The sequence below is a fragment of the Corvus brachyrhynchos genome, unplaced genomic scaffold (assembly GCF_000691975.1).
Source record: "Corvus brachyrhynchos isolate BGI_N302 unplaced genomic scaffold, ASM69197v1 scaffold48, whole genome shotgun sequence".
Lineage (NCBI taxonomy): Eukaryota > Metazoa > Chordata > Aves > Passeriformes > Corvidae > Corvus > Corvus brachyrhynchos.
This window is the reverse complement of record NW_008240027.1, coordinates 1,722,172-1,744,986: the sequence shown is the minus strand read 5'-3', so window position 1 is coordinate 1,744,986 and position 22,815 is coordinate 1,722,172. Positions and strand designations below refer to the sequence as shown.

Sequence of the window (22,815 nt, the reverse complement as noted above, 5' to 3'; positions counted from 1 at the left end):
TTGCCAGACAAAACGGCACAAGGCATTTGATCGCATCATCTTAGGCTTGTTGTTCATGCTCTTTTGCATCTGGCTGCGTGATTCCTGCCAGATTCTCGGCTGGAGGAGCAGACTAGGATTTGCCTGCTTTCCCTAACCCGTGCCGGGCTCAGCTGCAATCATGCAGAGCACTGAAAGAAATCCCTTTGAGTTGGGATTCATTCCGAACATGTAAAACCCAAATGACTGCTTCTCCAAAGTGAATCCCATTTCACAGCAAGTAGGTTATTAGTGTGGAACTCCATACAAGTAGCCTGCATTCAAAATCCCTCTGCATTATTAATAGAAGATGAGCTTTTGACATCAAAGGAGAACCATTATGTATGCTAAACGGTGGCAAAAATTGTACCCGCACTTCAAATCTTTTCAGTGCTTTGTCCCTTGTAAATCAATCAAGGTTGACAGATGCTTTAAGGAGAGTAATCTTTTCAATGATACTGTCAATGGATAACATAATGGAACATTGTCTCTGTGCTGTGTGAAGACATGGAGCTAGTCAATTATGGACAACACTTCATGCAGCCGCCAGTTTTCACTTGAAGTGCTGCTGTTGAAGTATTATAATCCCAACAAATGGCCGCAGCAGCATACAATGTAAATGAGACCTCCTGAAGCTTTGGAAAATTAATTAGTAACAACAGTGGTCCATTCCCACACTTTCAAACACCAGCCTGGTAATGTTAATGATGCACTTCCCCCCTTCCCTTTGAGTGGGCAATAGGGCATATTTACATACACTATTTTAAGTCTTCAGCACATTTTTCCCCCCGATTTTGGATTCCCTTCCTCTCTTCACCTGATATTTCCAACCAGTCACATAACACACATGGTTGGAGCTGGAAACAAGAAAACAGACCTTCCTATTTGGGGACATGTAGTCACTTCACACCTGTCAGACACTTCATACCTGTCAGACACTTCGTGGCTGTCCCTTTTCCAACACTTTCATCTGCACAGCTGCCCTAGGAAGAATGGCCTGGACAGATAGCAGGGGAAGAGCTTCCAGCCTCAAGAGACCAACAAGATGTCAGGAGGAAGCTGAATGTACCCAGTGCCAGTAGCACCTAGGTGGAACTCTGGGCTAGAGAGTCAAAAGGGAGATGTGCTGCTTATTTAGCTATTGGATTCTATTTCCTCCATCATCTTCTCAAAGATTTTCCCTTCGTCAACCAAGGCTTGTGCTAAGAGGAATTCCTAATCTCCCACAGTAGCAGAGAGAAATCCCATGCTCAAGCACAGAATCTCTCAACTCCTATCAATTGCAGGTTTTCATTGTTGTGATCTGTGAATGCCCCTTATCTGTAATGTGCTTTTGAAACAACCAGGTGCAGACCAGAAACTCAATCACTGAGGTCTCCTTGGGTAAGAACAGGCTGCTCCTGGAACCCAGCTTCCTCTTTCCCAAGCTCCAAGTTGTAAGTATTGGACAGCTGTAAATCTTCTTGCAGAACAGTTTTCTATGGTAATATCAAAAAATTTCAAAAGCATACATTCCCTTCGCCACAACTTCCAACACAGTTTATCTGACCTTTCTAACCTTTTCTTGAAAGCTAATTAATTTTGTTTCTATTTGCTAGCATATTATTATTTAGAGTGTACAAGTAAAAACTTTGACAAATTAATATAAACAATGGAACAATAAAGTGGATCCAGTTGTTCAAAAGACAAAAGATCTGAGAAAAACAGGGTGTTTCAGTAATTCAGAACCAAAGGCTAATATACAGAAGACAAAGAACCTGTTTGTGTTGGTATCCAAGAACATGAATAAGATCACAACTTACCACTGCTGGATAACGTAAGTATAAGAGGGAAGATGGTAGCTAATAAAAAAATTTTTAAGTAGCCTTTTATTCATACTGAAATAAAATTCACTCAATCGAATGAAGCCAGAGATTTATCATAAAGGAAAAAAAAAGGAAAACTAGGAAAAAATTAATTAAGAAACACATGACTTACATAAGAGAAATCTTCAGCATTCTGGCAGAGTAGCTTGGGAAAAATAGCCTGTCGCTGAAATCTTTCCTCGTCTTCAAAGATGTTCCCATACATGAAGCCATTCATCATGGTGGAGTGGGCATGGATGTCAATATAGAACTCCAGGTTAATCTTCTGTAGAGGGAAAACAACGACAACAAAACATTCAGCATGAGATAAATCATAACTGAGTTATGCAGGTGAAGCCTGCCATAAATCCAATCCTGCCATTCTTGAACCCATCCATGGTGCCAGCATCAGGGAGCCACGCTAAAGATCTCACTGTGATGCAGCCAACCATCCCTGCCTCCCTGTGGGGGCATGTGAAATACAACAAAGGACCATGACAGATGTTTCTTTAGCTTTTTTTGAGAATATTGGAACATTTTACACAGGACACTGTGAAAAACAGAGCCACAACGTTACCGTTCACTGTGAACAGTATCACAGGGCTTACTGCCAGTGATAAAAATATGCACCTTCCACTTCTAGAGCACGATTATTTGGGCAAAGTTTTGCCATCACTGCACAGTTCTGCATTGAATTATGCAGATGTTCCCTTCTGCCAGGTGAAACGGGCTCAAAATTGTGTAAAAAAGACACCAGTATTTCCTGTGCAGTTTATTTCTGTGTATAAGGGGAAATACTGCAAATGTTTTGTCTTCCTCTGCTTTCTAGCATAACTCAACAGAACAACTCTCCCAAGCAAGTGCCTGGAAGGCCTCTCTGCTTGTAGCTCCCTACAGGATTCTGCACCAACTCCTGCTTTAAAAGAAGACAGCAGGACCCCATAGCAGAGAGGTGCCTGCTCTCCCATACCCTTCCCATGGCATAAGTGGGAAAGAGGGAATGTTCACCTGGATCACTGCATACAGCACCATCAGCAGCAGCGGGTGGCACTGTCCAGCACTAAAGAGTGATACCAGAGCAGATGCCACTGGATTACCCAGTTTCCCCAAATCCTTACAACTTCCAGACCTGAACAAATGACGTGACAAGCCCGCCCCTGTCACCTGGCCAGCATGGGGCCATTGGAGCCATCCTGGTGCCCAGAGCTCAGATGTCCCTGCCTCAACAGAGGGATGGGGAAGAGCTCTGTTGGCAGCATGATGCTGATGATGCTTATCCCTGTACTGAAATACAACATGAAGCTCTGCAGCCACAAGCCTCTCCTACACACAAAGCTTGCTCGGGCTGGTGGAGCATACTGAGCTATGGGACAGTCCAGTGGAAGGCAGGCTGGATTATGCAGCTCATGTGACAGCAGTGTCAGCTCTTCTAAAGAACCTCTGATGAAGGGAGAACATCATTTGGCATGTGACACTAATATAATACAGATTTACCTTCCCCTGGCAGAAAACCAATGTATAATACACAGCCACTGTTTAGTTTAATTAAACAGCCTAGAGAGAGTAATAATGTACCTTATTAAGCCTCTGCTATGTTAAAATGTTAGCTAATGCAATATCAATATCTGACCACGCTTCATAGGGAAGGGAACATTTGATTGTGTTTGACTCTAATACAATAAATTGTTTTCTTCTGCCAAAACATTCTGCTGTGCTATGGAGGACCAGCCCTACAATAAAGCACACATCTGCTATTTGGAGATACAGCACTGAGGAGAAAGATTAGCATTGACAGCATGAAACACCACACAGGATTTTCTTCCTCTCCAAGTAAACAGAAATTAAAACCAAGATTAAGTAATACTATTTTCATGAGATAATTTCCCCATCACAAACAGAATTTGATGAGATCAGATGCACACTGGCATATCACCATAAAACAGAACATGTTGTAGAGTCTCAAAACAGTGATTTGATGAAGTGAGCAGATAATCTAGTTAAACTGGGTATTTGTAAAGCATGAATGTCCTTCACACAGAAGTCAGTGACCTAAGTCATACTTATTTTAGAACAACCAGACAGAATTCTTTATAGGAGCATAGTTACTAACATAAAGTAATTGAGAAGCACAGGGAGATATATAACAATAGACTAGAATAATTTGTGACTTAACACAAATAAAATTGCTGGTGTAAACTGCAGGATTTGTGGTGTGTCATAGTGTACTTTATAGTTTTCAAGCTGTTTCCAGAAGAAGGTGGCCACAAACAGAGATGCAGAGGCACAGATTACTAAGATAATTTTCCATAGGCTATCCAGCAAGAAATTCACCTGCAGAACATGAGTGACCTGAGCCTCAGCTTCGTATTCAATTATCAAGTTATCCACTCTAACACAACGTCCCTGGAGTATTTTCTAAGCTCTCCTAGGATCCTCACTCAAAAAAAATGTTGGTAGAAGTGTCACAGAGAATATTAGAAAGTCTCCTGGTGCGCTGAAATTTCTTTGAAGATATTTTTTTTGTTCATCAAAACTATTTTCAAATAATCTGGTTGCAATGGTTATCTGTGAGGGAAGAGTGTCCTTCACAGATGTCACATTCACCTGAAGATTAAGCTTCCAGATCTCTTATTTGGCAGCCATGACATTAAACAGGTAACTCATCACTCAAACAAGTGTTCAAAAACATTTTTCCAGTCATTCATTTCAAGGTATTTAAAAAGTAATTTCTTACGTTAGCCCTCAATAATTATTTGACAGGGTTTTTTTCTGGTCTTTGTTCTTTATCCTCCCACTGAACATATAAAAATCTCTATTTCACATATTCCTGTGCACTAAATTCAGTCCAAACTTGCAACTGTCCATCCTATTCAGCATGTTTTTTAACATTGCTGGTTAGTTGTACTACTTCCAGACACGGCTGTGAGCCGAACAGCATTTCAGTATTTCACATTTCTCTTCCTCACATTCATTACTTTATCAAAGGGAAACACGTTGAGCATTCTCCATTACAGAACAAAATAATTCAGTGCATTGTTGATATAACACATGAGTTCCTAATGGAAAAAGTCCCTTTATTCCCAGACACAAAGCTATTTTGGCCTTAAAATGGACAATAACAGCCCAGTCTCTGTGACATTAAAGGGTTACCACCTCGTGCCTCAAGTAGTAGACAACTTGTTTGCACACAAGCTTCACAAGAATTATGCTATGCTCCTGAACAATAATGGTTGGTATTTCTTCTCCCTCTTTAGAGTCATACATATTCATAGGTGCTTTACATGTAGGAACTGTTTCCCCCACTGCCACACAACAAATTTAAGCAAGGAATAAAGTTTTATATTTCAGTTGAGGTTCTCTGGAAGATTTTGACATAATTACTGATCTCCAGCAATTCAGGCAGGATCACAGAATTAACATGTTATAAAATATATAATGTCACCTACTGATGGCAATTTCAGCAAAGTCAGCAGAGAGGTCACCTTCTGAAATTGTTGCTCTTGGAGGTAGGAGAACTTTAGTGGGAGAATGAAGTAAATAAATGTATGTTTGCATTTACATGAGCCCATGCAAACACACTTAACCCACTGCTATCTGCTGCCATACCCCAGGGGTATCTGCCAGTATCTACACAGCACAACCCACCCCCATTAGGGCTTCTCTTGCTGCAGCACCTGCGAGTGAGAGTGGGAATAAATTCAGAGGTAATTCAAAGCCTCATAGTCACAATTGCTTCAGCCTTTATGCAGAAAATAATGAAAAACTAGGCTCAAATATCTCTGGGTGCCACAGCTGCCTTCTGAGAGACTTACCAGTTACATCCTACAATATGATATTAAACTCATCATCTTCTGCTTTAGAGGTGGAATGCAAAACGATTCAGATGCCTTATAAAAGTCATCATGCAATTTAATTCTCTCAAGTGTCTTTTCTTTGTGCTTACAAGCAATGGCAGAGTTTTCCTCTCTCACAGCGTTTCTTAAGTAAAGCTGTAATTACCTGGATGACCCGGGTTACAGAGTTCCAGAAAACAAAGGCAGATTTGGTCATTCTCTTCTCTGTGTCTCAAAACAGAAATCACTTACTAGACTGACAGAGTCAATGATTGAACCCCACTTCTTTGGAAAACAACATTCTCTTCCTTGAAAAGAGTGGTTTTTATCTCTTCTTGCCACTTACCATACAAACCCAGTATAAATAAACAGGCAAACGATTTTCTGTTCTAAAGTTCATTTGAATCCCTATCTTTGTGACACTCACTTTCCACTGCTCGACTGAGTCAGTCTGAAGTTTCTGTCAGCTTGAGAAATGTACATATAATTTAGGGGGTGGAGAAAATGAAAGAAATCGTGAATTAAGAAAAAGGAACTCCCATTGTCAAGAGAGGAGATAGTTAAAGTAGTACAGAAGGTAGTTCATGGTGCCACATAAAGTTTGGAGAATATATATTCTCACCTGCCTTCATTTTCATTTCCTTCACTGAATGCCTTTGGAAGGTCAGTAATTAAAGAGTAAAAGGAAAGAACTATGTTAATAGCTAGTGCTGGTATGACCAAACGTAGATTTTGAACAGTGCAATTATGATTCTTAAGAAAACAGAGGTTTAATAAATAAATAAATAGAAGTCAATAAACGCCGTAATAAAAGCATAAATGTGCATTGAGCCCAGAACATGAGCCACTAGAGAGACAAGTGATGCAGGAAGAAGCCAGCTCTGTCCACCAGCTGTCACTTCAATATGGATTTTATTAATTCTTGGGCATAGCAATTGGTTTAGAGAGAGGCACATCCAAAAGCCTTCCCCACTCCAATGTTTCATATAGGGGATGGGGTAAACTCCTTGCAATGTTTTATACCAGCTGCTAAAACCAGGGCTTGTCGTTTGTTGCAAGGAAGGGAACAGCCTCCAGGCACACTTTGTGCTCTTGCTGCTATACCACTGTTTGCAGCAAATGGACATTCAACAGCTCTCTCAGCAGAAGGAGTTTGCCCCTTTTCGTTTGGAAGACATTCAGAAATTCCCAGAAGAATGGCTCTTTGATGCTTCCTCAGGTATGTCTCAGAAGAAAAATTCCTCAAAAGGATCTCCCAAAAGAGAATTCTGCACAGGTCTCCAAGACATCCCTTTTGACATACACACATCGTTACCTCAGGATGAGTTATTTTGGCCACGCTTACAGTGGTGGCACCAGAAAACACAGGGGCACAATGTGCTCCTATGGAAAATAAAGGAAAACCTACCATTCAGCATCACATGGCCAGCAGTCTGCATTCAGCTACAAAGCACCACTCCTTCCCCTTTCAGCCCGACTGAATTCTGCCCAGTGCCTTGAATCGCTCTTTGGGCATGTGGGGCACTTGTCTCCTCTGACTGTCCGAGGGAACGTGAGGTGGAATTCAAACTGGATATAGCACATATTTTCAAACTTCCCTTGAAATGCCTGGATTTGGATGCCTGGTAAGATGAATTTTACCCAAACTACTTTTCTTATCTCTACCCTCTCCCCATATTTCCCCTGCCACCCCAAAAAAGCATTAAATACTTCCACATTTTCCTCTGCCATCCTTTATAACCTCTGACAAGTTAGTCCTACAGAATCATCCTGGGTTTTTCAGACAATGCAAGCCACACCTTAATAGAGGCACTATTTCAGATTTATACCACTCCCCTTTTGTAACCATAGGGACAACATCTTTCTCCTTCCATTCATCATCTCACAGACCACCTGCTCATTCACCTTTGTAAACACCATGGCAACAACAGCAATTATTTACACAAGAAATTAATAGTAGGAAAAGGCATTACTATTTTTAAAAACCTTAAGAAAGAAAGGTTTCCTCATCTTGCTTCCAGAGAAAGGAACATGCCAGTTTAGAACCACTCTTGCTCTCACTGATATGAAGCCAATTTTGCTTCTTCTGTGGACACCTTTACAGTCTGACAATGTCTTTTAAGTGTCCCTGCAGAAGCAAATTGCAAACTCTGATGTGCCACTAACTCTGCATGACCTTCCAGCAATTCTTCCTAACACTCCAAGCATTTTTCTCAGAACATTTCAATGATATTGCATGAGCTGTTGTCTCTCAGAATGAACCACTCCAACACAATTGCTATTCCAAAGCAACTATTTAGCAACCCTGTTTCATGGCAAGTTCTCAGTCTAAATAATGATACCTCTTGATGGTAGGAATAACCTGGCATGACTCCCTAGTGCCTCAAAGTGGATGGAGAAGAGACCTCTGTTGGTCTCTGGTTCAGGAAAAGGATGGAATGCCCATCAGTACTACTTTCCTGCCTGTCTTAAAAGGTAAGGAATGCTTTTATCCACAGAAGAACAGGAGCTTGAATCCTACTCTGGTGTGCCCATCAGTCACCCCGCAAGGAGCTAAACTCAGTCCTGGCCTCAGAGTGGGAGGTCAGAAACATGCATATTCTGATCCTGTCTCGTTATCTGCTTGCTTCTCTCACCTGCCAGTGCAGATAACACCACCTCCTGAGGACTGACGTTTGTAAAGCACTTTGAAGATATAAAGCATCACAGTGTGTACAAGTTAAGTGTTAATTCATCTGGGCTGATTCACTCTTTGACCCCTCTGCAGAGATGTCCAGTTAGTGTCAGCTCTGGCAGTTTGTGCAATTCAGGCACCTGTCCACCAGCCCCTGGACCGAAGCCAGCAATTCACACAGGACACAGAAGAGCCGTCAGATGGCAGCAACATTTGGTCACGACAGGCCTGAATTGGATTTGAAAGGGTGACCTAGAGGTGAAAGGCTCTGTCGAGAAGCCACTTCTGTTCAAATGCATATTAAATTAGAGAGGTGCCAAAGGGACAATGTTAAGACCCAGATCAAGTTTAGACAAGACTTTTGGCTCAGCTGTATGGACAATTCTTGTATAATTTTTACCCTAAATGATTATGAAAATACACTCTTATGGATTTAGGGTCTGACCTCAAGCCAAAACCAGAAGTGTGAGTCTGAAGGAGGACAGTCCTTGTTCTGTCTCCTCCTTCTCTGTCCCTCATATAGAAGCAAACACGCACATACACTCAGTGCCGTTGTTTTTTGACCTTCCCGAGTTCTGAAATCATTCCTTGCCTGAATTATTAGAATAAAGGAGTGGGACTGAGCAGGGTCTTGGGGCATTACCTCACCCCAAGCTTTGCTGGTCTCATTTGCCTCTGCCCATCTCAAACACCACTTGTGTGTCCCCACCAGGTGATCCACAGAACGAGCTTTAGAAATCCTACCTTGCTCACTTCTCTGCTACTGAACAGCACTGGCTCTACAGAAAGAGGGCTCTTCAGAAAACACAGAGGAGATTTGTGGCGAAAGAATCAACAGCTTTTTAGAAGAGGGAAGAAATCCTACTATAAAAGAGAATGAATGAATAAAAGAAAGCAAGAGGGAAAGGGAGAGTAAAGGAACGCCAGAGAGAAGCTGAGGCAGTAACTGTTACTTATTCTCTTATAATTAAAGCAAGAAAATTAGGTTATGAAACAGAAATATCTAAATGACCATGTTTTCACTGGGTAATTAAATTTAGCTCTGCTCTGGTTCTGAAGGTTCTCTCAGCTGAAATGCTCCCAGTAACTGTACTGAAGGTTTTAGCACGCCTTGGTGCTGTTCCTTAGACAGTCACTTGCTTGCTGTGTGACAATACACAAGTCATTTAATGTCTTCAGGCATCATTAATTTCTGCTTATATGCCTGCAACTATATTAAGGTCAAGAATTCCTGTTCAACTATTCACTTCATAGCAGTATTAATAGCTTTGTGCTTTACCACTAACTTTTAATTATACCTCTGCAGAACCCTCGGACCAAGGAACACAGACTTTACAAGTACATAAATAAGGCCCAAAGACATTGCCTGCCTCTCCTCTAATTACAAAGGCAAAGAGTGGTGGACTAAAAACAATGGCTAGGAGTTATGGCTCCCTGTCCCCTAATTTCCTAGGAACTCTTGCAGTTGGACAAATTGTGTGTAGGTAAATCAAACTATTTAACTACCAGTTTCTGTAGTCTCTCAAATAATATCTATCATTATTCACTATTTCTTACTAAATAAGTAGCAGCTGGCGGAATATAAAGTCAGCAGGCAGAAGACCAAAGGCAAAAAAAATGAAGTGTTTGTTAAATTAGCTTATACTGCAGAACTCACTGCCACCAGATTTTGGCCAAAACACAGGTGAGCAGAAAGATCAATTAGATAAATTCAAAGAAAAATTATGTTATTACACTCAAAGCAGTGAACACAACTTCTTGAGCAGAAAATCCCCAAATTACACATTATCAGAAGTCTTGCTCTCTTCTTAGTCTATCCCCAAATTAACACATTATCAGAAGTCTTGCTCTCTTCTTAGTCTATCCCTTAGCATATGCAATAAGATTCTGAGCCAAATAGACCTTGGGTTTGATGCAGCATCACTGTTCTAATTTTCCAATTACACTTTAATTTATGCTGCAGAATGAGATTTCTGCAGTTTCTAAAAAGGTACAGTGTTGATTGGTGGTGAGTATGTGTGTTTCTACAGTTGAAACTCTTCTCTAAAAAGAGATGAGACAAATTACTCTAAGGTAGGTCCTACTCCTTTTAAAGCTTTCAGCTCAACAAGCCCTAAAACATGGAGAACCACAAGCAGGACATCAAAGGTAAAGGTGCTGTGTTCCCCCACACAGTGATGTCACCAATGTACTAGAGATGTTGTGGAGCCTCACTCTTTTCCAGTGCAGTCTGGATCAGTCCATGGCACCCATTTTGCAGATGGAAAATATTTTAAACAGGCCCCTGAGTGTCTTTTCCCACTTACTCAGAACATACCAGAATATTGGATCAGTTGGACCTATTAGAAGACCTGTAAGAGTTGCTTTTATTTTACGTAGATCTGTGTGGAGTAAGAAATGAAAACCCACACCTGGATGGAAACTGCAAACCTCCTCAGTCAGGTGGAAGGAAACAACACTAAATGTGTCATTCAAAGGTTTGGTGGCCATCCACTTGCCTGAGAAGACAGGAAGGCTGTGGATGGACATTGTGCACATGCTCTATCAGGGACTGACAGCTGAAAACCAAAACAGCTCTTTCTGCTCACCCTCCTGGCACAGCCTTGCCACAGGCAGAAGCTGTCCATGGTCATTATTCTGTTCCTTTGCAAGCTGAGCCTTTCTTTTCCTTCCTTGTACTCAGGACGAGCAGCAAGAACATCCGAGGAAGAGATAAAAGTGAAAGCTGATAAACAGGAACACAAGGACACCAAAAGAGGTTAGGGACTATACAGCAGACATAAATGCTGAGGGGAGGGAAAGCATGCAAATACAAACCAGAACTGACCTGGCATTGTCTTGCTGACCCATGATTCATCCACAGTTGGGAAGAACAGGTTTTCTTGGGTTTGTCCTCCTCAGAGACAGCTCAGCACAACATTTTGTACCAAACTGTGGGATGTTTTCTCTGAGCTTTACATCTAGCAGTATTTATTGTCTGCACAGTGCTATAAAAGCTAAAATTTAATGGACATTTTGGAAGGGTCTGCCATTACAGCTGAAAGCACAACATATCATGCCTTTTGCAGGGCATTTTATCAGCATCAGTTGTATCTGAAACTTTATTTCTCCAACATTCCCCTACTCATACTTGGCCAATAGGTGTCCTGGGCTGCACCAAAAGCAGTGTGGCCAGCAGTCAAGGAAGGTGATTCTTCCCCACTACCCTGCTCTTGAGACTCCACCTGGAGTGCTCTGTCCAGTTCTGGGCCCCCCAACATAAAATGACACAGAACTGCCAGAGCAAGTCCAGAGGAGATCATGAAGATGCTCAGAGAGATGGAGAACCTCTCCTATAAGGAGAGGCTGAGAGAGCTGGGGTTGCTCAGCCTGAAGAAGGGAAGGCTCCAGGGAGGCCTTATAGCACCTTCCAGTACCTCACTAGGGTGACACAAAAGCTGGAGAGGGACTTTTCACAAGTACATGTAGTGCAAGGACAAGGGGAAATGGCTCAAACTTAAAGAGGGCAGGTTTTGATTAGGTATTAGGAAAAAATTCTTTGCTGTGAGGGTGATAAGGCCCTGGCACAGGTTGCCCTGGGAATGTTCAAGGCCAGGTTGGATGGGGCCTTGACCAGCCTGGTCCAATGGCAGGTGTCCCTGCCTATGGCAGGATATTGGAATTAGATGATTTTTAAGGTCTCTTTCAAGCCAAACCATTCTGTGGTTCTGTGGTATTGGTGCAGGCGATGCCACCTTGTGCTCTTCCTTTCAGACCAAACAGCAGGACAGGTATCTGTGCGTCTATGTAGAGTAACAACATCTCAAAGACAATGTCTCCCCTGCAAGCACATCCTGGGGACCACGATTTTTAACTATTTCCAACAGAAAGGATATTCAGTTCTCGCAGAACATCAGGGACACAAGATTCAGCACAGTGCTGTAGGAAATAAGTGACAATCTCAAGAGGACCCACCAGGGCATTACTAAACAAAGGTATGGCAGACTCAGAAGGATATTTCCCACTCTAGACAGCAGCAGCTGACCCACATGACCAATGGCTGTCTTAGAGATTTAGGCAGTTTCTGCATGCTTTTTCCTCTATGTGTGTATATACATACCTTTGTACAGATGTCTGTGTGTAAAAATGCATCTTTAAGTTACAAGTATTTTAAACTTGTTTTCCTCCTTCTCCTCTGTATCTGTTACAGCTGTCTGTAATGGACAACAAGGGAATTTTCTGAACTGTGAATATATCAGATCAACATTTCATCTTTGCTCTCTGAAAGTTGCACCATCACTGATGGTTTTCAGGTTGAGCATTGTGAACAATATTGTGATTTAACCCTCCCAGGCAGATAAGCCCCTCAGAGCCATTCACTCCCTCTGCAGTGGACTGGGGGAGAGAATCAGGAAGACAAAAGTGATAAAACAAGGCTTGCCCTCTTATTCCAACCACAGGCCATGCAGCAAGGGAAAAACCAACTCCACACAACAGCAGCACAGTCGAAGTCTTGCACAAAACTTTGGCAGACAACTCATGGGCAAAGCAAAATTTTGGTGAACTTGCTGTGTTTTTCCATAGTTTCCCTGACAGTTTCCTCCCCTCCACACTCCCACACACCACACTGTGAGCTGGAGAAAGTCCGGAGCTGTACTTTAACTTTGGATTTCTTTGAAGGAAGGGGGTTGCTGCTATCTCTGACGGTTGGAACCTGATCCTGTCATCATTAACTTTCTCAGAGACTCTTCATTTGCTGAATATCGGTCTGTAATAAGAAGCAGGAAGGATAGGCATTTTTATAGCAACTACCTGCCAACAGATTTCAATTCTTTATACCTTCAAAATCCCACATCTGTCCATGTCTCCAGGCACTAGTGGAAGAAGCTCTGCATTAGTTATTTTTATTATCAACATAAAAATCTTTCCATTTATTTATTTATTAAGGAAAAAAAACCCCAGCTATCTACAAAACTCAGTTTGTTTTGTCCTTAGGCAGACATTTAAAGCTGTCTGCCAACGTCTTTTCTTAATAAAAAAAATAAGCTAAAGTCTTTATTACGCACTGTGTAACAAGATAGGAGCAGCTACATTCACCCAGCTCAGACCTGCACCATTCATCTGTCAGAAAAGGTTGCTGTGACTGGAAGAAGAAACATCTGCTAAGGAAGGTGATCCTATACCTGAACCTGGCCACTGATGGTGCACCAGCCAGACCCTCCAAAAAACCCACTTTGAGGCTGAGTCTTTACTTTTGCCTCTTAGACTGTGGCATGATGAAGGCTGAAAAATATAAACCGAACTACTTCTGTACCTTGCACAAATGCCCCTTGGACCCTCATGATAGGTGATACATCTTCTGTCCAAAATTTTGTGGCCTATATCTTAAGGAGTGTAGTCCCTGAAAAGCAGGAAGGATTTGGAGCCCTGGCTGGGGTGTGTGGCTGCACTCTTTCTAGGCTGGTGACTGGCATGTTAAACCCAAACAACACAGCTTAGACTGACACAAGATGAAGCACATTAGGCAGATGGCATGTTTTCTCTGCACAAGCCAGTGCCAGAGTATTTCTTCCTAATGATCTTCTGTTCTAGTTCTCACAGCAAAATTAGTTTTGAAGCAAAAAGAAACAACAAAAAAAAAGTATGCAACATGATGAGAGCAAAAATTACTATGTGGGAAAAATATCAACAAGAGCATGGTTTAGTTCTATCACTTCCATGGCTTTTATTTATATATATATATATTGTTTATAAAAACAAACACCCTACTTTGTCAGACTTGAAAAGTCAAAATTTACATTTAAATAGAGGCATTTAGCTGGCTTTTTTTCTCTCTCTCTCATCTCTTGAATGCAGAGTAGAAAAGATTAAAAACTCTCAATTTTCCTAAATGGAAGGATAACAGGTGAACTTTGCATTTTGAGAGCTATTCATTTAGTGAAAAATGTTCAACTCGGCAAAGACCAAAGCCCAGCTGATCAAGGGGAAAAGAGCACTGGCTACTAGGCCTGACATGGATTTGCTCAACAGCTGAGACCAGGAGAAGCTGTGATCCCATTGTGTCCTGTTCTCAAGGAGGAAATTATGCCAAATACAGCTCCCTGAGGGCAACATCTACATTTCCAGATGTACAGTGGATCACTATCCAACCGAAAATCACTGCAATTTTAGAGATTTCAGTGCTACAATAGCCCTGGTTTCATTGCTGGAACTACTGCAGATGTTTAAAATGTGAGGTGGTCTGCTTGTAAGAGAAAATGAGAAGACTTTAAACAAGTCCATAATTGCACAGCATTAAAGCCATTGTAAAATATCAAAGTGGAGGCGAATACTGTGATGACCCTTAGAGCTTGCTACCAATTGCCTTACTTTGATATTTTTTTTTTTCTTTTCTTTTTTCTTGTTTACTTCCTGGCCAGGAAATAAGTACTGATTTTAAGCATGGAGTCTATCAAACAAGTACAAGTGCAAGCAACGTGCTCAGATAATACCATCTTAGTCCATGGAAAGGTGTAGTAGCAGCTCATTCAATTCTGGGATGAATTTCTCCTCTCTGGCTTTTGCTAACATAGACCTGATCCAAAGTGTTAAAAGAACACACAGGCAAAAAGCTAGCCTCATGTTTTTTAAAACAAGTGTTAACCACAGATCCAACCAGCCCCTTCTAGGGTCTGATTTTGACTGCTTTTAACAGTTTCTCATGTCTTATATTGAGTGAAATGCATACACAAAACCCCACCAACAAACGAAGGAAAACCCCAACAACCTCCCCCTCTGCCAAAAAACAAACAAGCAAACAAACAAAACCAACCCAAAAAAAAACCAAAACCAATTTTAAAAGCAGAGGAAATAGTAACAACTGTTTGCAAAAAGCACAGACTGAAAATCTAAATGCCTGGGAGGCAAAAGCACTATCGCTCCGTACCCAGAACTAGGAAATTACTGACTCACTCTTTTTAAAGTTGCAAACAGTGTTTCTAGACTCCCAGGACCAGAAGCTATCCCAGTCACATTCCTACTGGGACATGTATTCTGATGTTCACCCATCATCTCATTGGTCCCTCTGCCTTTTACCCTCTGCCTTTTACTCTCACAAACTGTGCAAGAATCCATTGTTCCAGCAACAAATGCTGTCAGATTTTCTAGCAGTTCCCTACTTAAAAGCATTAAATACATAAAAATACAAGAGAAGGGAAAGTGTTAGAGCAATTGATTCTGAATTTAAGCCTTATCCTGAGATTAAAAGGATTTTAACTGAGCCAGCAGGACAGACATCACAACACATTAAGAACCTGTGTCTCAGTTTGTTCCTCAAACAATCAGGAGCATCTGGGAGTATCTGGTTGTATCTGGAGCACTGACTTGACTGGTATCCATGTGGTACTAATCAAAATAGTCTGAGGAGTCTGCACAAGAAATAGAGGAGCAATGCTTCCTTTCCCAAACTCACCTCTCTACTGCTGTGTCCATCCCTGTGGGCCAGTGTCCTTCACCCCAAATATCAAGCAGACCTTTAAGTTAGTGCTGAGATCACTATGCCATTACCACAGCTGCTGTAATGAATGTGGGGAGACAGATGCTGTCCATGGACACAGACTTATCACTGGAAAAAAGAAGGAGGCTTTTTACTTCAGGTAACCCTTAGGATAAGATTTTAGCCTCCAAGTGATACCAGCTTGATTCATTCCTGAGTTCTCCTAAAAATATTACAGCATGCAATGAAACATTCTCTTTCTTCACCATTTACTACCATGACCTGTTCTAACAATACTACACAAGGGTTGGTTTATTTACACATTTCTTGTGGCATCCATGCCCACAACATCCAAATCTGACATCTGTTAATTCCACACAAGTGAGCTCAGCTGGACAAGAGGATATAAAGTAATATGAAATGTCAGCTTTCATGTTCTCTGGCTTAAGCCAGCCATGTAATCAGGCACCCTTTATGATGGGCATATCATAGGTAAGCAGTGATGACAGAGTTTATCAGATACCAAAGGCCACTAATACATACTCCTGACTCTGCCTCTGTAGGAGTTTTTCAATCAGTGGTCCCAAACTTCAGCACATGGTTATCACAGCTGGTGGAAACATTAAACCTTCTGGGTTACCATCAAGCCCCAGCAAGAATTAGCATGCCCTTGAATTAACCTTGAATCCTAACCAAGGGCAGAGCTGTGCAATAGATTGAAACAGGCAGTGCTAACTGGCTGCAGATGTGTGAGCTTTGGGACAGAATGGGGCCAGTAAAGCTAAAATACTGACCCCCTTCCTCCTGCTCATCCTGCTGAGGACTGAACAGGGCTCAGCTGCTGCTTTGCTTCCCCAAGGTATGGCAACTCCTAGATCCCAAAGGGCCAGGGACCAACTAAAGCAGAATTACATCTCATGCTGAATACATAACTTCCCTGGATTGGCTTCTCTCCTGTGAATAAGCATCTTCTGAGGTGGCTGGGTGGTCAATGAGTCTATGTGACACTTCTCTGAGTTACCTGAAGCATTTTTATTTAAACAAGGTATTTCCAAATTTTTTGTGATTGTTGCAACAAAAAATATTCTTGTATTCTTTTCAATAACCAATTCATGTTGACAAGGCCTTTTAGAAATATTATTCAAAGAAGAATAAACTCAACACACAACTGCAGTCAGGTCCCTCATGGAAAGTGGTCCACCCTGAAGATACACAGTCCTTAGCACTGTCCCAGCTTTTTAGCAGAGTACTCCATGTCTTTACATCCACAAATTTCCCTGTACAGGAGAGATCTTCTTCACATAACTCTTCCCCCACCTACCCCAAAATAGCCCTGCAAGCCAACAACCTACAGCTTTATGTGCAGTAATTTGACATTACAATCTTAATCTGCAGCTGGGAAGCAGAGACATAAAGGACAGTAACAGTGAAGAGAAGCAAAGCACCATCCAAACCCAATTCCTCTTCTGTGCCAGCAAGATGAATTTGTACTCAAACCACCATAGCTAAAACTGTGCTGGGCTGCTCACCTACCTGGAAAAACCAATACATATCATCATACCATGTCCTGGGTGTTGTCTTTTTCTTTCTTTTCTTCTTTTTTTTTTCTTTTTTTTTTTCTTTTTTTTTCCTTTTCTGGTTGATAGGTTTTGTTCTTTGTGGTGAGGGTGTTTTTTGCTTTCTTTTTGAGGGCTCTCCAGGTGCCAGTAAATGACACTGGGATGTGTATAAAGCTGTAGCATTTTACTCTCTAATACCAGGAAATTAATATGCAGACGTTTTTTCAGTTTTTTATCTTATGAATACAAAGACTGAATCAAAGCATCAAAGGGAAAGAAAGCGGGCTCTTTTTCTTGCCTAAGTTTTCTGGGACTCAATAATATTGTTGGTTTCTCTTTCTCTCCTGCTTCTATTTTGTCTTAAGGCTCTGCATCTTGGAAGACTGTGAAGCTGCTGTGTGATTTTTATCTCCATGATTAAAGTGTTACACTTTATTGAGCTCTTTGCATCAGCACCAAAATCTGCAATGCAGGATTTTACATAACACTTCATTTTCTCCTCGCACCATTACTGTTATTAACCTGGTGGCAATAAACAGAAAATACAACTCGGCTCATGATGTACTCCTGAGTTTTTGTGTGTGTGCGCGCATAACGGGAAAGGAAAAAGAACAAAAAGAATGGAAATTAAAGGGCCTTCACCCTGTGAAAGACTAGGAATGGCTGCATAAACTTGTCTTTGCCTTAAAGAACAATTTCAGCCTTTCAGAGTTAAAAGGAGAAGTACTGTGCTGGAGCTTCTGCATGTAAGGACCTCCTCTAACATAAAAGATCTAAACAGAAAGAACATCCAAACTACTTCAGAATTCTCCAACTCATTATTATTCATCATTAGACTTCTCAGATGAAGTCTGATGATATCCTACTTTGGGATGTTTCCTACTTTGGGATGTTTCACATTTCTTTGTTAAAATGATAAAATGAGATCTGCCAAGAGAACACCAATAAGGGTTTGGAAACCAGCTGAGGAGCTGGATGTGGCAGCACAGATGACCTTCCCACTCCATCAGTCGGTGGAACCTGCATGTTTCACAGATGCAAGATCTCTGAGTTCCCAGGAAAATAGCGTGTTAAATATCCAAAGGTGTAAGAAACTGGGTTACTGACAGAGATTCTCTTTTTGCTGAGGCAGGAGAGACCTGCAGGTTCTGGAGCAGAGACCTCTAGGTGTGCAAACAAGACTCCAAGAGCCGTGAAGAAAGAGATGGGTTGTCCTTGAACAGATGGTCACCAAAACTTGATTGACACCTAATGGGGGAGAGAGAAAGAAAGCCAGTGTGTGGAACTTGGCATGTCCCAGAGAGAGCCTTCAGAAGCTAAGTCAGTTTGGGTATGACTGGATAGAAATGCTTCAGGAGCTTAGGCATCATCTTAAAAATAAAATAATTAAGAGGGCAGGCTTTCTAGACTTGTTCTGCTTCTCTTCCCTTTAGATAATAGAAGCCCTCCTTTTGCAGTCCTGAAATGCTGGAGGTGGGGACATGGGGGATATCCTAAAAACCTGCGTCAAGCTGTCTTCACTCAGGTGCTGCAGGTCTCCATGAACTGCACGGTGCTGCCACAGCTGCCCAAGGCACCTCCTCCAGGAGTGGTCAGGAAAGTCAGTGCAGATTGGGGTCAATGGCACGGCTGTAGCTTACCCTGAAATGGTCTGGTTATTTTTGAAGGATTGTTTTGTATTTTAACCCAAGAGAAATATTTTAGACAGCTTGCCAAGCTTCTGCCCCTACTTATGTGGGTTCCTGCTCTTTACACTTGCTATTTATTTTGCACTTGCTCTTTACTCAGTTTACTACAGTTTGAAATATAGCAGAACATTTTTCAGTTCGTGAGTGTGTTGTTTGCTGTCAAGGAGACGAAATGTTACTACTTTCCTCTGGAGAAGCTTAGGACATGATGGATGAAATGTCACAAATAATTAGACTTTTCTTATGAATTACATTTTTTTAAACTTCTGTTTTCATGTCAACAGGTATGTTACGGATAGGCTGTATGGAAGGACCTGGGGAAATTTTAGTTCTCTGGGAACAGCAGTAATGTAATATCTGATACGCCAGAGAATAGCTCCAGCTGAGACAAATTTTAAAAACTTCTACTATGAAAATTTGGGGCTATGAAAAATCTGAGTCCAGTGGCAGAATCAAAAAGATCCAATCCAGTTCCTGAATAGCATGGACATGGTTAGGAATTTAAAGAGTATTTGACATAGTCTGACCTAAAGTCCATCCACTGCAGTGTCTTGTTTCTGACGGTGATGTTTTGTGGCACTGTTAAGCCCTACACAATATGGCACCCAGTGATAATCTCAATAACTATCAGGCTTGGAGGAAATAAAAACTGCAGTTCACTCTCACACTTTGAGCAGAGATGTACTGCAGATAGGCAGATACTCAGATAGCATAAAATTATCTGGGAGACAGACATGAACAAACCCTCCAACTCTGAACTCTCCCTGGAAAACGGATCTACACGTCATGGGCTGGGCACACATCAGTGAACACCCCCAAATACCTGAGCATGCTGAAAAAAACTGCACAGAACAATCACAGGTATTCACACACCACTTCTTCATTAGGGTTTATATGAGTTTCTAAATCTCTCATCATTTTAATCTCTCCGTTTATAAACTGCCAGTTGTTAGAGCAGTAAGCACTGGATCAAACATAGCACTGCAGCTGAATTACTGCTTTGAAATCTTGTATCACATGCAATGACTTTAAATTGCTTGCTTTGCTAGAAAGGTGGAAAGAATGCGAAGCCGTGACACTCTAAATCACACTAATCAATGATGTAAATCTTAACTGTACAAATGTATCAATAATGAGGAATGCTGCAAGGGAAAAAAATCAGGGCAACTGCACACCTTTAAGATCTCCCTTCCATAACCAACTTACTGTCGTATGTTGTAGAATCATCAAGAAAATACAAAAACTAATAATGATGTAGCAAAATTTACCTAACCCCCTTGACATGGAAATAAATTTGTATTTTATCTGTGGGGAAAAAAAGTCTCCCACACGTATTTGCTAAGCAATCTCAACTGATTAGAAATGATTCAATTAAAATGGAAGCATTGCAGTGAATGACATAAAAGGACCACTGACATTTTCTCAGGAGATTTAAAATGTTATTTTTAATACTAAACTGTAGACATGCAAATATTTGAAGGGGAAGGGGGGGCGTGAAGTTCCAGTGTTCATAAACAGAACACAGCTTGTTTGGGGCTTCACACTATTTCAGATAAATATTATAGATATTGGTATTATCAAAACAGGGCCTGGGAAAATAGTTTTCAAATACCAGGAAAGGGCGGGGGGGTGGGAGGAACACACCTCTCAACCCCTTTTTTTTTTTCTTCCTCAGAAAATAAAGCTGTGATCGTTGGCTCATCTCTAAGGATCATAAAACAACAAAAGAAAATTGCTTCCCCATGGGTAACATGATGAGAGGGAAAAGAAGGAGCCTGAGTAGCTTCTTGACTGTGTTGCTTCCTCCCAGCAACAGCTAATGAGATTCCCTGCCAAGGTGGAACCTGCCACACATCCTCTACATCAAAGGAGATCTGGAGGATATTCTATTGCCTTTGACTACCATGCTGCCTAGTATGCTAGATGGCCACATCTGAAAATCCCCATGACCCCCAAAAGTCACCTATTGCTCTATGAGGAGCTTGGGAGATGATAAAACCCATAACAGAGCACTTGCTTTGCTGCTTCACAACCGTTTGTATTCTAACAGCTGTGTGCAGATTTATCAGACAGAAATGTGGTTGCATCTCTGTCTTCCTTAGTCAGGCCCATCATAACTTACGTGGTGTAATCACTGTCCATCCTTCCTGTTCCTTCACACTGCAGCTAGAGAAAGCTCAGGAACACTGTCAGATTTTCTGCAGTGAAGTCATAGAGATGCTCCCACGATGGTTTCCCAGTCTATCAATCTACTGTTCCACGTGCTACAGCCACCACCACCGTGTTCCCAGCGGGACAAGGCTCAATCAGCACCACAGATACCTGTGGCTGCTGTTCAATGTGCCTGTGCTCCCTGGGGCACTTTCTAGCTGCTCTTAAAACACTTCAGTTGACTCAGTGGGCAGGGTCACACTGCGGCCTGGCAACCAAAGCCCAGGGGTAAAACAACCCGCCCAAGGTCATGCAGGATATGAGGAAAAGTCGACCAATGCTTTTGATTTTTGTCCATTATGCTGCTGCTCTTGTTTTGGAGGGGTAGGGAGAGGGTCCAGGTGCTGAACGGAAACCTTTTCCACGTTAGACCCCATTTTCAAGCAGAGTGAAGGGGGAGGTGGAGTTGAAGGTGTTGTAACTACAAAAATGACATGGAGATGGAAGGTTGCTCATCTCTTTCTCTTCTGCTTCTTCTGGTAAAGTATTTAGTTTAGGGGAAACAGGAAGCCTTCACAGTCAAGTCCAGCTTCTACCACTGGTCAATGTGGGCAAAGGAAAAAGAAAGAAGCTGGTTTTAAGGGAAACTATTCAACCACCTTGCTGTTTTCTGCACTTTTACACTGGGAACCTTGCTTCCTTCATTTTGGGCTAGAGATACAAAGAAGTATTCCAACATGAAGGCATAATTTTGGCTCCGTTCCACTCAACTGGATATCAGGATGCAGTGTCAGCTGCCTGGGAACATAGCTCCCAGTGTTCTGATTTTTTTGGATTTCTCTGGTTGGGCCCCAAGTCACTGTGATCATTTATCACACATTGAAGATTGTTGTTTCCTAATACTTCTGCTACAGGGAATACTTGAGGAGGCCCTCCCTCCACTGTTCCCAAGCCAGCAGAAACAAAAGGAGCAGAAGCTTCCATCTCGTGAAATGACATGGGCATTGATTTCTCAGTTCTGACATGGGCTTGGCTTTTCACCTTCAAGAAGTTCAGTTCCTCTCAGCTCTCACTCTTATAATGGGCATTGCAGAAACCAGTTTGTCTAATCTCCATAAATCACCAGCTCCTCTTGGAAGACACTTTTCCATGGTGCACAGTAGTGCAAATTCCATGGGATGCTGGTCAGAACAGGAACTGCTGTGCCACAAATAGCCTGCCATTACACACACCTAAACACAACACCCTTTTGCGGTGCTCCAAGATGGAAGTGCAAGAGTTATTGTGACAGGAACATCCAGAAAAATGTTATATGAAAAGGTGCTGTTTACTTAAGAAATTACCCTTACTTTGTATTTAATGTTTCATACCTAAGGTTCAATCAATGCAGGAAATTCTCCTTCTATTCTCGTATCTCAACAATAATGATGCAAAAGGTCATACAACATATCATCAATAAAATACTGTCTCTTGAAAATCAGTTTTCAGATAGTCAAATTATTTTTGAAAAAGAAGTGTCATTCTTTAACCCTGTCAGGAAGTTAGAGGCACAACATTCGGTTTCCATTTAAAAATCGAAGTGTAAAAGGGTAAGG

General features: G+C 41.6%; 1 protein-coding gene across 1 annotated transcript in view; it reads right to left on the bottom strand.

The window, feature by feature from the left end:
* The window catches only part of AGBL4 (ATP/GTP binding protein like 4), a gene marked incomplete at its 5' end in the record, with an annotated part of 872,835 nt that overhangs the window by 94,522 nt on the left and 755,498 nt on the right, over positions 1 to 22,815 (bottom strand). The window contains one exon of the mRNA XM_017743442.1: positions 1,996 to 2,148. Within this exon, the coding sequence (XP_017598931.1) occupies positions 1,996 to 2,148 (153 nt within the window). The remainder of the gene's footprint in view (positions 1 to 1,995; positions 2,149 to 22,815) is intronic.